This window comes from Chlorocebus sabaeus, chromosome 6 (genome assembly GCF_047675955.1).
Source record: "Chlorocebus sabaeus isolate Y175 chromosome 6, mChlSab1.0.hap1, whole genome shotgun sequence".
NCBI lineage: Eukaryota > Metazoa > Chordata > Mammalia > Primates > Cercopithecidae > Chlorocebus > Chlorocebus sabaeus.
In genome coordinates, this window is record NC_132909.1 from 14878240 (window position 1) to 14895523 (window position 17284).

General features: G+C 46.7%; 1 protein-coding gene across 5 annotated transcripts; it reads left to right on the plus strand.

Moving 5' to 3' along the window:
• The first annotated feature begins 5239 nt into the window (after positions 1-5239).
• On the plus strand, positions 5240-16960 carry LOC140711962 (pregnancy-specific beta-1-glycoprotein 2-like). Of its 5 annotated transcripts, none has more exons than XM_073017252.1 (5): positions 5240-5303; positions 6552-6911; positions 12881-13159; positions 15869-16144; positions 16539-16960. In XM_073017252.1, exons 1-5 carry the CDS (start codon positions 5240-5242, stop codon positions 16829-16831), a joined length of 1272 nt encoding a protein of 423 aa, XP_072873353.1. In that variant the 3' UTR covers positions 16832-16960. The 5 variants fall into 5 exon arrangements, with proteins under 5 accessions (XP_072873353.1, XP_072873355.1, XP_072873354.1 ...); XM_073017254.1 differs by having other exon boundaries at positions 12881-12930; positions 15916-16144; XM_073017253.1 differs by lacking the exon at positions 15869-16144.
• Positions 16961-17284: the final 324 nt, after the last annotated feature.

Sequence of the window (17284 nt, forward strand, 5' to 3'; positions counted from 1 at the left end):
CATGATCATACTAGCAGAATTTGGACACATTTTCAGGTAATCAGATGCTTTCCATCTCTCATTAGGAAATGTGACTCTCTCCACCCTGCATAAAGATTTCCCAGTAGAAATCAACACAGAGATACTGCCTGTTTGTTCCCAAAGGAAATGGGTTCTGTAAGAACATGTGAAAGCTGCAATTATAGAAAAGACCACGTAAAACATACCTTATGTAGACGATTCTCACCATTCCTTTAAGAGATACATTGTACAACATGACATTAATAATTATTCTAGAAGAATAAAGCATGCATACTGTTTTCTTAAATTAATTTTAATAAGGTGGTTTCTCTCATGTGCCCAGGCTGGGTCTCTGAACAAAATTCTCCATTCGGTGGCAATGCCTGAGAGGATGACATGGACTTAGATCTGATATGCAGCCATCCCTGTCTACCCTGACCCTGCTGCAGGATAGTACTAGCCCAGGGCCCAAATCTCCTGCTGAAGAACTGAGAGAAAATGGAATATCTAAAGCCTCTTACCTTTCTCCAGTACACTGGAATGGGTACCAGTGCAGTCCATTTGCCCCTGAGGACACCCACCTGCTGTCTTTTGCTTCTAAGAGTCAGACCTCACTGACTTCTCTGGGTCCCAGCTGCTTTCACTCTGCTGAGCCCTGCTCTTTCCCATGGGGGTCACTCCCCTTCCAGGCATGTCCTCCAGCTCCAGCTGACAGGTCAGCCAAACCAGAACCAAGAGAATGAACAAAGATTTCCATATCTAGTATGTCCAGCAGAGATCTAAACTGTACAAGAAAATAAAGTAGAGATGCACACAGCTCCCCTGACAACATTGTGTCCCAAAGCAATGTCTTCTGTGCCCCTCATGAAGGGGCTCACTGTCCCTCACCACATGGGCAAGTGCTTCCGGGGTCTCTCAATTCCTTAATGGGAGGCAACACACATTTTAACAGAGTACCTCAGCAAAGAAAGTGGTGATAATTTACCTACTTGTGATAAGGTTCCTGAAAAGATCCCTAGACTGCAAAACTCCCCTCCAAAATATGACAGAAAAAGCTTTCCAATTGCAAAACATTGGCCTCCTTGGTTTTAAAAAAGTACCCTTGAAAGAGCCAAAACAATTTTCCGAAAATAAATTGCAGAACTTGAACTTTCGTATTTGAAATTTCACAAAACATTACAAGTACTAAAAACAGAAGCTGCTGGCATAAAAAAAAAAAATAGTGACCAAAGGGATGGAATTGAGAGTCCAGAAATAAACCCTCACCCTTATAGTTCATTTCCCTTGCATAAGGGTGTCAAGATAATTTAATGGAGGAATAATCATCCTCTCAAATAACGGTGCAGAAACAACTAGATAACCACATGCAAAACAATAAACTTAGAGAACTATACTTCCAACAATATCAAACAATTATCTAAAAATGGATGAGTGAATTAATTATAAGATCTATAACCATAAAAAATCTTAGAAAAAGACATGGGGTGAAACTTAATGACCTCAAATGTGCAATAGATTCTCAGGTATGACTCAAATGCATGAGAAACAAAAACGAAAAATAGATAAATAGGGTTAAAGATGCAAGCCTTTTGTGTATCAAATATATTATCAGGAAAATAAAAAGACCAAACACAGAATGAGACATAATGGTTGCAAAACACAAAGACAATGGTTTCACGCCCAGAATATATAAAGAACTGCTACAACTCGATAATGAAAAGGCAAACCACCAATTTACATAAATCGGCAAAGGACGCAAATAGACATTTCTTCAAAGTAGATATGCAAATCATCAAGAGGGGCAAGAAAAGAAACTCAACCGCATTAGTCATTAGGAAAATACAAAGTCAAAGCCACAATGAGATACCACACTGCACCTACAAATATGGCCACCATTCTTTTAAAATGTTAAATAACAAGTGAAAGCATTATGTAGAATTTGGAATCCTCATACATTGCTGGTGAGATTATAAAAAGGTACAGGCACTAGGAGAAACAGTTGTGCTGTTCCTCAATAAGCCAATCATAGAATTCCCATGTGAAACAGCATCCATTCCTAGGTATATACCCAAAGAATTGAATCCAGGGACTCAAACAGGTACTCACATGGGAATGTTGATTGCAGCATTACTCACAAAAGATAAAATATGAAAACAATCCAAGTGTTCATCAACACATGAATAAACAAATGTGGTGACACATGCAACAGAATGTCAATCTGCCATAAAGAGGAATGAAGCTCTGACATATGCTGGAACATGCATCAACTTTGGAAACATTATGCTAAATGAAATATGTCAGAAACTACAAAGCATATATATATATAAAGTTGCATTTATATGAAACATCAAGAATAGGCAGAGTCATAGAGACAGAGTAGAGATGATCAAGGTCTAGGGTGGAAAATGCAGGGAGTTATTATAGATTCAAAGATACAAAGTTTCAGTTTAAAAAGATAAAAGTTTTCTAGGAAAAATAGTGGTGATGGTAACTTAACACTGTGTATGTGGTTAACTCCACTTGAGTGCACATTTTAAAGTGGTTAAAATAGCACATTATTCACAGAACTGTGAAAAATAGGTTTCTATTATTTAATTCACCCAGGCTAAGGTCTTTCTTATGGCAGCTGAAGTCCATCATCTGACCCAGTGATTTCCATGAAACGTATAACTTTTTCAATCAAGTTAGCTGGAAGCTCCTGTCCCCAGAAGAACCAGAGGCCCCAAAACAAGAGCTCCAGCAGGGGCTCAACTAGCACAGGTCCCATAGGGCAGCCTCGATGTCAGGCCCTGGATGGCGTGTGAGGCTATAATGATACGACCACAACTTGAAAGTGTAACTGGAGAAACTTGAACCAGATACAGTATTGAAAACTACCATGGTGAGCAAGGCCTGCCTCTGATGTGAGGAAAATAATTTTACACCTTAAAAAAGTAAAGCCAAGGCAGCATGACACTATGAGCACTCCTGACATCCAGGGACACCAGCAGGGTGTGGTACTGCGCCCTGGACTCAGAATTCTGGGTTCTGGTCCCTGGGAGTGAGAAAATGAAAATGACTTGTCCCTGCTCCCCTGCCATTGATCCTCCCGCCCTGCTGTTCCGTCTTCTGTTCCCAAGCCCATGTGCAGTGCTCAGCCCCAGACATCACTGCCCCCAGGGCATACACAGTGCCGCCTACTGCACACACACACAAACTCACCGAAGGTGACAAACATCTGCGTTCAGGACACTCGATTGTGAAAGAGGGAGAACAGTGAACGTGGAGCCACAGAGAATGGGACTCACGGGACTGGAAGGTGATGGAGCTGTAACATAACATATGTGTGACCTCGAGTGAAATTACGCAGATGCTTGTGGAATAAAACTCGCAGCCTGGCCTGGGACTTCGGCCACCCACACTTCCCTTCCAGTCCACCAGAGGGCGGCAGAGTCCCCCCAGGCTGAAGCCTTCCCAGGGGATGCCGACCAACCTCAGCAGAACGCATAGCCAAGCAGGGTCCACCCTCACCAGGGTCACCTCGGCCCAAGTCCTCAACATCCTCCATGCTCCCCACACGGACTGTGTCATCTCCTCCCTGACCTGGCGGCCGCCAACCTAACACCACTCCCTCTGCAGGCAGCCCCTGCCCTACACACCTGCTCCTTCCCTGGGCTCAGGTAAAAAGACATTTCCCAGGGCAGCTCTGGTGCAGGTGACACCACACTGTGCGCTTTCCCCTGGTGACCTCCCTCCATTCTCATCAACTCTTTCTGTCACTGCTCCCTAAATGTCCGCCCGTGCTCCATCTGTCCTGTTCTCTGGGGCATCCCAGGCCAAGCCTAGCGCTGACACAGAACAGCGGCTGCCTGAGGGCCCACAGCCTCCTGGGAATCAGTCAGGCACCCTGTGACCTGTCTGCCCGCTGCACCCCGTGGGCTCAGAGCCCGTGTGATGCTCACATACAGGCAAGATCCAGGATGTGGGCACCTACCCCTGGCTGTCCCTTGGGAAGACAGACCTCTCCTGTGTCCCTGCTGGGAGAAGGGAGTATTATTGCTCTTTGTTCCAGAACAAAACTCACCCCCACCCACCCTCTCCTGGGTGAGCAACGTCCCTCCAAACAGATTCTCTGGTGACTGCCTGCTCCTCCTCTACAGAGAGCAACTTGGCCAGGTCAAAACCCTCAGGACAGACCCTTGGGTATGTCAGCACATGGAGGGCTGAGCCCATCATGAGCACGGAGTAAGTCGGGATGAAATCTCTCCAGCTCTGAACCCCTGCTCTGTCCCAGGCTCTCTTTCCTGTGTCTCAACCAGCCATGTACCAAGGGCTTATTGGGTAACTCCCCACTTCCTCCTGCACCACTACGGGGAAGGTATGGTGATCACAGGACAATCAGCTGGGCAGAGAAGAGAGGACACCAAAAATGGTCAGGAAGAAATGAGAAACCTTGAGCCCCAGCTCAGCCACCAGACCCCAGAGAGCAACAGAGTGACTGAGAATTGTCCATTTGACCGTGGGACTCACAGCCCCCACTGAGCAACCAGCACAGGCCTCTCCTCCCAAGAGGCATGAGAGATTCACTCTGCACACCTCCAGGAAGGACAGTTTCCTCTGGGACACCCAGGTCCTGAATGTCCATCCCTGGAAGCTGCAGCCAAGCTAGACACAATTAGAGAAAGGAAGGGTCCCTGTCACCAGGCAACACACAGCTCACCCACAGCACAATGGGATGTCCCTGTGACAGGGATCTGGTGCAGCTCCAGCCTCCTGCACTGAAGGGGAGAGCCAGATGGGGATGAAAGAGGGCAAAGGACGCGAACGTGTACCCCGACCCAGAGCCATGGGAACAGCAGGAGACTGAGGCCCAGGACTGTGGTTGCCCAACCTACAAGGTATGTGTGTGCCTGTGTGTGTCTCTTTTGTGTGTGTATGTTTGTGTTTCTGCAGATAGTGTCTGCCGAGGTTTGGTGACAGAATCAGTGCTGAAAAAGGCAGAGGCCTCCACAATTCCCAGGGACCTGACACACAGACAAAAGGAAAAAGAGAAGGAGGGACAAGGAGGCAGGACTGAGAGGGGAGGGGACAGAGAGGTGTCCTGGGCACAGACGCCGCCCATGAGCCTGAGAAGTGCTCCTGCCCCGGGAAGAGGCTCAGCACAGAAAGAGGAAGGACAGCACAGCTGACAGCCGTGCTCAGAAAGTTTCTGGATCCCAGGCTCATCTCCACAGAGGAGAACACGCAGGCAGCACAGACCATGGGGCCCCTCTCAGCACCTCCCTGTACACTGCACATCACCTGGAAGGAGCTCCTGCTCACAGGTGAGGAGAGAACTTCCTGGGAGAGGACAGGAGGAGGAAGCAGAATGATTGGATGGGATTTCCTGGAGAGGATGGGGTTCTAAAAAATAAAAGTCAGCACTTTGGGAGGCTGAGGTGGGTGGATCATGAGTTCAGGAGTTCAACACCAGTCTGGTCAACACAGTGAAGCCCCGTCTCTACTAAAAATACAAAAAATTAACCAGATGTGGTGGTGTGCTCCTGTAATCCTAGCTACTTGGGAGGCTGAGGCAGGAGAATTGCACGAACCTGGGAGGCAGAAGTTGCAGTGAGCCGAGATTGCACCACAGAACGCCAGCCTGGGCGACAGTATGAGACTCCATCTCAAAAGAAAAAAAAAAAAAAAAAAAAAAAAAAAAAAAAAAAAAAAAAAAAAACAGGAAAGAAGGCTTTGTTGGAGTCTGGATGGGGGAAAATATAACACAGAGGGACAGGGGTCAAAACAGGAAAATCACATTGAACTGGAATTGGTAAGAGGTAGGAAAATCTGAAGTGCTCCCTTTTCCTGGTTAATCATCACTGGCCACCACATTTTGGAAAATGATAATAATAACTATTATGAGATGACACTTTAAATGAAAATATAAGGAGGGCATGAAACACTGTCCTCAGCAAAAAACATCAACCACTGGGTAAAGAAAAAAAAAAACCCAGGCATGGAGGGTCCTTGGAACTCTCACATCCACAGGAGTCTGCAGCCTGTCCCAGGCACTGGGGTGCAACCAAGATCACAAACATCCCTGTCCTCATGGAGTTCATGCTCTCATGGGCAGGAAAACAGACATGCAAAGAGATCTGGAATGTGAGGTCAGGTGTTGACAAGAGCTCCGGAGGGAGCAGAGCACGGAAAAGTCAGAAAGGGAAGACCCAGAGTCTCTGAAGGAAGTGTCAGGAAAGAAGTCTAACGATGCCCTGATGTGAGCAGGACCTGAGGGCAGTGTGGAGGGAGTCATGCAGACCCTTGGGGAAGAGGATTCCAAAGAGAAAAATGCCGAGGTCAGAAGGGTTGAAGGAATGGGGGTCGTGCCGCTGACCTTGACCCAGTAGGACAGTAGGACACAAACATACAATCACACACACACAAAAAAAGGTGTGTGTGTGTGTGTGTGTTTGTGTCTGTGTGTGTCTTCAAGGCTGATGATTGAAGAGATCATCTCAGGACCCAGGGCCCCATCTTTTCATCCCAATACATAGGTCTCAATATTGACTGATGCTCTCTCCACCTCCTAGCATCACTTTTAATCTTCTGGAACCCGCCCACCACTGCACAAGTCAGGATTGAAGCTCAGCCAACCAAAGTTTCTGAGGGGAAGGATATTCTTCTACTTGTCCACAATTTGCCCCAGAATGTTGCTGGCTACATCTGGTACAAAGGGCAAATAATGGACCTCCAGTATTACATTACAGCATATGCAATAGACACTGAAATGCTTATATTTGGGCCTGCATACAGTGGACGAGAAACAGTATATTCCAATGCATCCCTGCTGATCCAGAGTGTCAACCAGAAGGATGCAGGATCCTACACCGTAGAAATCATAAAGCGAGGTGAAGGGACTGAAGGAGTAACTGGACATTTCACCTTATACCGTGAGTGATTCCACATGATCCCTGGGTGTTGGGGGGTGGGGTCAATTCTACTTTGCACACACAGGATTGTCAGGCCTGGACTGTGCCTGTGTCCCTCTCTGCATTATGTCCCATGTTGGGGTTTTGGCATTTAGTGCAGGACACACACAGAGAAGAGAAACCTCAACAGATCAGAATTCCTTTCCTGCCTCCAGAGCCTGCAGACACTTGCTGCACAGGAAGGACAGTCTGAAGGGGGGGGGGGTGCTCAGCAGGAGGAGATCAGTCTCAGCCAAGCACCTCATGTCCTCTTCATAAACTTGACCCTGAGAAAGACCCTGGAGAACTGAGTAGGGCTTTGCCTAAGAGGCCCCCTGAGATACTCTCAGAGAAGCTCATCCTGAGAGGCCTCAACCCCAGACCCCTGTCCCTAAATCCTTACTCCAGATAAAGCTGAGGAGCCTGCACCAGGGCTGGGTTGTGGCAGGGCTTACTGGAACCGGGGATTCACCAGCGATCTGAGGACTGTGTCTCCTGGAGCTGCTCACTGCCAGGGCTCAGCCCTCAGAACCTCATCTGGGCAAGGACAGAGCTTTCTTCACCTGAGACTCAGAGTGGAGAGGACAGAAAGACAAGCTTTCTAGACCATCAGCCAACTGCTTTGCAAGGCTTAGGACACAACATAGAAACTCTAATGTCCCCGAAGCAGAAACAGAAGAGAGAAAATATACCTGGCAGTAGTTTGTCCACAGGGATCTGACCTAAAGGTGCTCTCTCATGAGAGTGAATAATAATAAATGCTGTTTGTGTGAACACCTCCACTGTGTCAAGCATTAGGTCAGGTGACTGTGAAGAATTTTCAATTTATTCACTGATAGCATGAAAAGCCACAGTCCATTTGCCATTTAGCTTATATGACTGAGAGAAAACTGAGGCACAGAAAGGTACAGTCACTGAACCAGAGTCACACAAACAAAAAAGACAGATCAGGGTCACATGAGGTCTGTCTGCAGCTACAGGCCCATCCTCTCCTCCACCAGAAGTGACATCTTATTGGATTCCAAGGACCCCATAGTCATTTATTGGCTCAAATCCTCTCATCTTTGGCATCCAAACCTCAGAGGAGTGAGAGCAAATGGTCAGCTGATTAGTCTGTTCTCCAGAACTAAATCACCTGCCTTAACTGTCAGAGTCAGTGCAAAAAATGTCCAGGCCTCCCCCTCAGATCTTAACCCCTATCACTGAACCTGAAATCCTGTTTCCCAAAGTGTCTGTGTCACTGGCAGAACAGGATAAAGGAGAAGACCTTGTTTCCGTTCCCCCGACACACACCCCGCACCAGCACAGGCCCAGTGAGAGACACACACTCAGGAGCTCTCACATAACAAATGAAGGAATTGAATGAAGAAATGAATGATCCATAACCTCTTTAGACTGTATCTTGGATGCAGAATCCTAGGAAGTTCTAGCCACACCTGTCCCTTGTCCTTCAGAGGCTGACACCCATGTTTCATGCCCCCACTACCTCTTGCCCCTAAAGCCACCCCACCTCATGTATAACTCTGAAGCTCTTTGGTCACTGGAGGGTTATCAGGGCTCCCTGGTGCTGGACTGTGGAAATGGGGGCACCTGGTCCCTGGGTTCTCTGAAGTCACTGTAACCCCCGCTGTTCACTGCCATGCTATCTCTGCCTCTCTCTGCTTCTCTGGTCCCTCATCTTCCTCCCACTTCATTCTAACTGGCAAGCCCTGTCCTGCACAGCTTCTTCCTCCACCCCTAGCTCTTCCCCAGACAATCCCTCCAACTAGGCTGACTGTTCTGTTCCCTTCCTGCTAACAGTGTGGCCTGGTCCACCTCCCAGGAAATAGGAAAGACACAGAAACCACCTTGAGTTGCCACTGCTGCCAGGCTTCATCTCAAGCCAATGTCCCCAGGTCACTAAGAGAATAAGCTTCCACTGTATCCCCACCCAGGGCTCTTTCTTTTGTGAGGCTGATCTGTGGACAAGACCATGAAACAGGGATAGGCAGCTCCTCCATCCACTCTTATAATTCCCAGACATGTTCTTCTGGCCTCCTGCACAAACAAAACCAATTTATCCTGATGGTGATTTGCAGTAAATGAAGATTTTAATGACTCCAAGTCTGCCAAACAGGAGGACGGAGGTTTATTATTACTCAAATCAGCCTCCCTAGTGGATCAGGGGTTAGAGATTTTCAAGGATAGTTTCAGGGGCACAGGACTAAAAAATGGGTACTGCTGATTGTTTGGGGATGGAATCATGCGGGGAGGGAAATGATCTGTTTGTGCTCGAATCTGACTCTAGGTGGGGACCACGTGACTGGCTGAGCCATTAGTCATGGGTATGGATGAGGTCAGTGGGTTACCAGAATGCAAAGAATGAGAAACATCTCAAAAGACCAATCTCAGGTTCTACAATAGTGATGTTATCTATAGGAGCAATGAGTTACAAATTTTGTAAACTCTGGTCAAATGACATTTGAGCAGTAAGGGATTATAGAAACTGTGCCTCCATTTTAGCAGAATTCAGTTCCCTCCTATAATCTTAGTCTCATGGTCTTTCACCAGTTTTACAAAGGCAATCCCTGGACAAAATAAGGGAATTAGTTTTATGGAGAAACTATTATCATTGTTTCTTCAAAGTTAATGCATAAACTAAATTCCTCCCATGGTTAGCCTGGCCTATGTCCAGGAATGAGTGAGGACAGCCAGCCTGAGACTAGATGCCAGATGGAGTCAGCCATGCCAGTTTGCTCTCACTGTTGTAATCTTTGCACTGACTCACCAGGGTGTCAGAGGCTGGACAGTCCTGCAGTCTCCAAAGCCCCCGGGCTGATTTCACCCATTTCACTCGTGACTCCATCCTCAACCTACTATGGAGCTCACATTCCCACTCACTTCCTAGAGTTTTCTGGTTTCCTGTCAGGCATAAAGAAGCTTGAGGCTGGGCGCGGTGGCTCAAGCCTGTAATCCCAGCACTTTGGGAGGCCGAGACGGGTGGATCACGAGGTCAGAAGATGGAGATCATCCTGGCTAACACAGTGAAACCCCGTCTCTACTAAAAATACAAAAAACTAGCCGGGCGAGGTGGCGGGCGCCTGTAGTCCCAGCTACTCGGGGAGGCTGAGGCAGGAGAATGGCGTACACCAGGGAGGCGGAGCTTTAGTGAGCTGGGATCTGGCCACTGCACTCCAGCCTGGGCGACAGAGCGGGACTCCGTCTCAAAAAGAAAAAAAAAAAAAAAAAGAAGCTTGAAATTTGTCACTCGGTTCTAACAGTAAGTAAAAAGCTGAACAATCTCAAAAGTCAACAACTCGTTAAAATCCCTCAGAGATGGCCAGGCACAGTGGCTCACGCCTGTAATCCCAGCACTTTGGGAGTCTGAGGCGAGCAGATCACAAGGTCAGGAGATCGAGACCATCCTGGCTAACACGGTGAAACCCCGTCTCTACTAAAAATACAAAAAAATTAGCCAGGCGTGGTGTCGGGCGCCTGTAGTCCCAGCTCCTTGGGAGGCTGAGGCGGAAGAATGGCGTGAACCAGGGAGGCGGAGCTTGCAGTGAGCCAAGATCATGCCATTGCACTGCAACCTGGGCAGCAGAGCGAGACTGCGTCTCAGAAAAAAAAAAACAACAAAAAGTGCTGTTAGAGAAATGAAGAATGCTTTTGATGCTTACTGGTAGACTCCACACAGCTGAGGAAAGAATCCCTAGCTTGAGGATGTGTCGATAGAAACCTCCAAAAGTGAAACAGGAAAGTTCAAAAAGAGTGGGGGGCAAAAAGTGGAACAACATATTCTACTTCATATTCAACATTTTGCATTGATTATAGCAATTTTTAAACTTTGTAGTTGCAGGACAACTACCAAGGCTGTAACATACACGTAATGGGAATACTGGTAGTTTCGGGGACCTGTTGCAGGTGGCCAGGTGGGTGCTATCTGGTGGTTTTAGTGCCTGTGCCACATACAACTGTTTCCTCATGATGATGCCATTTTCATAAGGTGGGGTTCTTCGTGTTGGGGACACATGAGCCATTGGCGTCTCACTTAGACTCTTCCTAATTCACACAAACTGAAACTCAAGTTGTATTTCCTGAGGTTAAGAGAAAATGAAGACAGCATTTCACATACCTGTTCTGGGCTCCTCCCCATTTTTCCTAACTCTGCACAGAAATTAGAAACAGGAAGTTCCTTCTATATTTACTACCATAACACACATCACTTCTTTTAATTCGGCATCATTCCTCCCTTTATGTAATTGACACTCTGACCAGTTCTGTCCTTTTAACGGGACTCTCTCTACTTAAGGACTTGCTAATTTCAAATCACGGTTGGTATCTTTCTTTGAGCATAATGTGATCCTGCTGGAATTCACCCCACACCTAAACCTTAATTGGGTATCAAGAGAAATACTACTACCGGCAATTGATCTTAGATGTTTGGATCATCAGTAAAAATTTCCACTTATGACAACATTTTAATGTTTCCTCCAAAAGTGTTTTTGTTTTTGTTTTTGTTTTTTTTGTTACTAGAGTCAGAACATAACATGAGGTCTAAACTCCAGAGAACTTTTTTAGGAAAATTACAGTATTACAAATTGAGCATCCCAAATCTGCAAATTCAAAATCTGAAATGCTCCAAAATCCAACACTTCTGACCACTGATGTGATGCTAAAAAGAAGTGCTCACTGGAGCATTTTGGATTTCAAATTTTTCAGATGTGGGATGCTAACCCAGTACATCTACTGCAAATATTCCAAAATAAAAAAAAGTTAGAATTCCAAAACACTTGGTTTTAAGCTTTCTGCATAAGGAACACTTTATCTGCATGAACTATAGGCATGAAGCTGTACAGGAGATCTCTAGAACATCCTCAACCTGCCTAACTGAAACCACACAACCATGGAACAATGCCCTATTCCCCTGACCACAGCTCCTGTAAATTACTATTCTACTCTCTGATTCAGTCTGGAATCTGCTGAAATGAGGTACATAGAGTAGTCAAACTCATAGAATCAGAGAGTAGAATATCTAATGAGAGAAAGCATCTGCAAGACTTCTTCCCAAATATTGGTCTAATAGCCACCAAACACATAGGGTCCATGAGGGCCAGACTTCCATCAGTTCATGTTCGCCCTTTCCACCAGTCAGTTCTGCATTTGCAAACATCCCCATGTATTTCTAGAAAGATCCACATGGTGCTCACCTGCCTTCTACAGGGGGAAGGGAACATCATGGACACAGAACAGGGAACATGGTCTTGGTCCAAAGCTATGAACTCTTGCCTGTACCCTTCACTCTTTGTAGGTCATTCCTTGGACTCTGCTCTATCTTTAGAGGTCACTGGCTCAAGTCAGTCACTATGAGACAGCTGAGAAAACTGCCCCACCTTGTGGCTCCACTGCCTGATGACTGAACTGACCTCCAGGCTTGACTCTGGTCTCCCCTGTGTTATTTCTGCTGAATTACCCAGTCCAGGCCAGGCTTCCCTATACCCAAAGGGTTTAAGGACAATGGGAAGTTCCATCATCCATCTCTAGGATGTCCTTGAAAGGGAAGCTGCAGAGAAAACATACCTTGGGGACAAAGTAAGACTGAAACTAAGAAGATTCCAGCACTGCATGCTGCAGGTGAGGACCACAGGGTGGGCCAGGCAGGCAGTTGGAGAGGGAGAGACTCAGAGAGGCACCAGGGGCTGTGACTGCTGGTCATGTGTCTTTCCATGACCCAATGCTGCCGCTCAATTCTCACTTGAGAATGTCTGTGCTTCTCCCACATAAAACAGGCAGCCTCACAATCTCTGAGCCCTCAGATTGCCATGCATCACTCTTGTAACACACACACCTGCCATGGGCTTTTAGGGACTTGGTTGGGTTGAGAGGTGGGAAATGCCATCTCTGATTGAAAAATGTCTTTGGAGGAATCAAAGGTGCCACACAGGACAATCTTCTCTCTGTTATCTCCACAGTGGAGACTCCCAAGCCCTCCATCTCCAGCAGCAACTTAAACCCCAGGGAGGCCACGGAGACTGTGATCTTATCCTGTGATCCTGACACTCAGGATGTAAGCTACCTGTGGTGGATAAATGGTCAGAGCCTCCCTATCAGTCGCAAGTTGCAGTTGTCCGAAAACAACAGGACCCTCGTTCTATTTAATGTCACAAAGGATACTGCAGGACCCTATGAATGTGAAATGAAGAACCCAGTGAGTTCCAGCCGCAGTGACCCAGTCACCCTGAATCTCCTCTGTGAGTATCTTCTGTTCCTCTGTGAGCCAGGCTGCCATCCCAAATACACATGACCAGAGGCCAGGCCTCTCAGTCCTTCTCGGGTGCAAGTACAGAGACCTTTACCCCTGGATATCAAAGCTGACCATGACTACTAAGAGTAGGCTTTGGCTTGATCACCAATGGGAGAGAAGAGGCTGCTCCTGTCATGGGAGACTCAGGGTCCACAGCTTACGATGGGAAAAACAGGTGAATGTCTCAGGCTCCAGATCAGTGAACACAGCAGGGATTTGGCTGGGAGTTCAGTGTTGTGACTTAGGTCACAGGGTCACCGTGGCCCTTCCACACACCAGGATTTTCCCTTCCCTCTGACAACATCAACTGTACCTTTATTCTCTTTGCTCCAGATGGCCTGGATGCTCCCACCATTTCTTCTTCATACACCTATTAGCACACAGGGGAAGTCCCAAGCTCTCCTGCCTCACAGACTCTCACCCACTGGCAGAGCATTCTTGGTTGACTGATGGGACGTTTCAGCAATCAGCACAAGTGTTCTTTATCCCGCTGATCACTAAAACATACAGGGGTCTATGTCTGTTTCATCCATAACTCAGTCGCTGGTGGGACAAATCTCATAATCAAAACGATCGTAGTTCCTTGTAAGTGGATCCCTGGAGCACTGGCAATATGTTTTCCAGTGAATTCTATCTGGCTCTCAGGGAAGAGCCACCTGCACTCTGCTAAGGGAGAGGGAAAATCAAAAACCCAGGACAGGGAATATGTTTCTTCTTCAAAACCGCCAGCTTTTGCCTGTCCCCTTGACTCTTTCTAGATCATTCTTTAGACTACACACTGACAGTGAACAATCTGAAAGGAAATTAAGAAAATAATTTCAATTCACATTAACATCAAAAGGAATAAAATATTTTGGAATAAGTTTAACCAAAAAGATCAAAGGATTATACCCTGATAACTCCAAAACATTACTGAAAGAAATTAAAGATGACATCAATATATGGAAAGACATTTCATTTTCATGGAATGGAAAAATCAATATTGTTAGGATGACAATACTACCAAAAGTGAGCTGCAGATTCAATGCAACCCCTACCAGAATCCCAGTAACATTTTTTGCAGAATTACAAAAATCTGTATTAAATCTGACCTGGCGGGCTCTTATTAATGATGGCCACAACAGAGTCACTGAGAAAAAGATGCAACCATGAAAAGTTGGAAAGTTTTGATGACATAGAAAGTAGCAATCAGCCTCTCTCAAATCCCAAAGTCCTCAAAAATATAGGAGTGCAGCTTGGTCAGTATGGAACTGACCAAAAACTAATTACCAAGCTAGAAACATGATGAGAGGAAAAAAAAGGGCAAGAATGTATTTGGGCCTATCACCTCCCACTTTGGCGTACCAATCTGATGTTGAAAAGAAATGCTCACTGGAACATTTTAGATTTTGAATCCTTCAGATTTGGGATGCTAAACCAGTAAGTATATGACAAAGAGTTCAGAATCAAGAAATGTCAAAAATCCAACACACTTTTTGTCCTAAGTCTTTTGCATAAGAAATACTCAATCTGTGTGAACTGTAGGCATCGAGCTGTACAGCAGATCTCTAGAACCTTCCTGTCTTGCATAACTGAAACCACACACCCATGGACAACTTCTGATTCTCCCCACCCCCAGTTCCTGGCAAGCAGCAGTCTCTTCTCAGATTTACTCTGGAATCCACTTACATGATGTCCCTAGAGTAGTCAAACCCATGGAATCAGAGAGTAGAGGGTCCAATGAAAGAGAATATTCAAAACTTCTCCCCAAATTTGTCTCATATCCATCAAACACACAGGGTCCATGAGGACCACATTTCCAGCACTGCATTCCCACCCTTTCCACCAGTCCGTTCTGCATTTGCAAATGTCGACATGTGTTTCTGGAAGGATCCACATAGTCCTTACCTGTCCTCTGCAGAAGGAGAGGAAACTTAAAGAACCCAAAACAGGGAACATGGTTCTGGTCCCAAGCCACCAGCTCTTCCCTGTCCCCTTTACTCTTTCTAGATCATTTCCTGCACTCTGCTCTATCTTTGGAGGTCACTGGCTCAAGTAAGTCATCATGAAACACCTGCAGAAAACTGCCCCACCTTGTGCCTCCACTGCCTGATGACTGAACTGACCTCCAGGCTTGACTCTGGTCTCCCTTGTCTTATTTCTGCTGAAACATCCAGTCCCAGGCCAGGCTACTCAGTATCTTCAGGGTTTCAGGACAATGGGAAGTCCCATTATTACTCATCTCTAGAATATCCTTGGAAATGGAAACTGCAGAGAAATCACATCTTGGGGGGCAGAGTAGGATGGAATTTGGAAGGGGCCCAGCAGTTGCACATTCCAGGTAAGGAACCCAAGGTGAGCCAGCCAGTCAGCTGATTAGAGAAGGACTTGGAGGGGTACCTGGGCCTGTGACTCCCACTGATGTATCTGTCCGTGACCCAACTGCTGCTCAATTCACACTTGAGAAAGTCTGTGCTTCCCTAAGACAGAGCAGGTGGCCTCACAGTCTTTGAGCCTTTAGATCATCATGCATCTGTCTAATGCCACATGCACCAGCTGTTGACTTTCAAGGACTCAGGAGGGCTGACAGGTGGGAGATGCCAACTCTGATTGAAGGATGCCTGTGGAGGAATCAAAGGTGCCACACCGGACAATCTTCTCTCTGCTGTCCACACAGCAGAGCTGTGCAAGTCCTACATCACCAGCAACATCAACCCCATGGAGAATAAGAACGCTGTAGCCTTAACTTGTGAACCTAAGACTCAGGGCTACACCTACATGTGGTGGGTAAATGGTCAGAGCCTCCCGGTCAGTCCCAGGCTAAAGCAACCCGGTAAAATCAGAATCCTCATTCTACCCAATGTCACAAGAAATGACACAGGAACCTATGAATGTGAAATATGGGACCGAGTTGCTAGCATCTGCAGTGACCCAGTCACCCTGGATGTCCTCTGCATCTTTGTTTCCTGTCTGGGTCAGGCCACCAGCTTAAATCCAAACTACCAGAGTCCAGACATCTCAGTCTGTCTCAGGTCCACTTACAGACAATTTTATTTCTGGACACCCGAGTGGGACATGACTCCTTGCCCTGGAAAACCTGGGTAGGCACAGCCTTAACCAAGAATATAAGGGAAGAGATGCTCTTGTCATGGGAGACTTGGGGTCTACAGCCTGTGATGGGAGAAACAGGTGAATACCTCAGGCCTTGGCTCAGTGAACACAGAAGGGGTTTGGCTGGGACTTGAGGGTGTGTCTTGGCTCAGGGGGACACTGTGTCAATTTAAGAGACCAGGAGCATCCCCTTCCCTTGGATGACATCACCTGTGGCTTTATTGCCTTTACTCCAGATGGTCCAGACATCCCCAGCATTTTCCCTTCACGGACCAACTACCGTTCAGGACAAAACCTCTACTTGTACTGCCTCACGGACTCTAATCCACCGGCAGAGTATACTTGGACGATAAATGGGAGGTTTCTGCAATCAGGACCAAGGATCTATATCCCCCAAATTACTACAAAGCATAGCGGGCTCTATCGTTGCTCTGTTCGTAACTCAGCCACTGGCAGCGAATGTTCTACATTCAAGTCGATCAGAGTCTCAGGTAAGTGGATACCTGCATCATTGTCAACAGGGTTTTAGGTGGAGTCTATCTGGTTTTCAGAGAAGAGTCAGGAAAACATTTTTATTCCCAGTCTGTGTCCCATGGGCAGAAGCAAATCCTAAATTCTCCTTTTGAACCCTCCTAAATTGTCTCTACAGACTCTCTTCTCCTTGTTTTCCTGTTTTCTCATGGCTGACTTTGTGTCCATTCTGACAAGGGTAGGGAGGGGGCTTTGTCAGCCCTGAGCCCTCTGTTGGAAGAGGCTTCACAGAAGGACAAGAAGGAGAGTCCTCAAGGTCACGCTGCTTCTCGCTGTCATCAACACATCCCTTTCTGCCACGTCTTTGTTTCCTTTTACCTACTCCATGAGCTACAAGGAACATCTGAGGCTTTGAAACAAGCTCACATTTTTCCCTCAAATGAGAGGAGGAAGCCCCTTGGATGAGGGAAGAGCAGCTCAGACTGCTGCCTTCTCTGCTCTGGGCTTCTCT

Excerpts from the sequence above, each read along its gene's own strand:
- LOC140711962 (XM_073017252.1), top strand. The coding sequence starts at position 5,240 with ATGGGGCCCCTCTCAGCACCTCCCTGTACACTGCACATCACCTGGAAG. Across the intron at positions 6,912-12,880 it reads TGGACATTTCACCTTATACC|TGGAGACTCCCAAGCCCTCC; the intron begins GTGAGTGATTCC and ends TTATCTCCACAG. Across the intron at positions 16,145-16,538 it reads AGTCACCCTGGATGTCCTCT|ATGGTCCAGACATCCCCAGC; the intron begins GCATCTTTGTTT and ends CCTTTACTCCAG.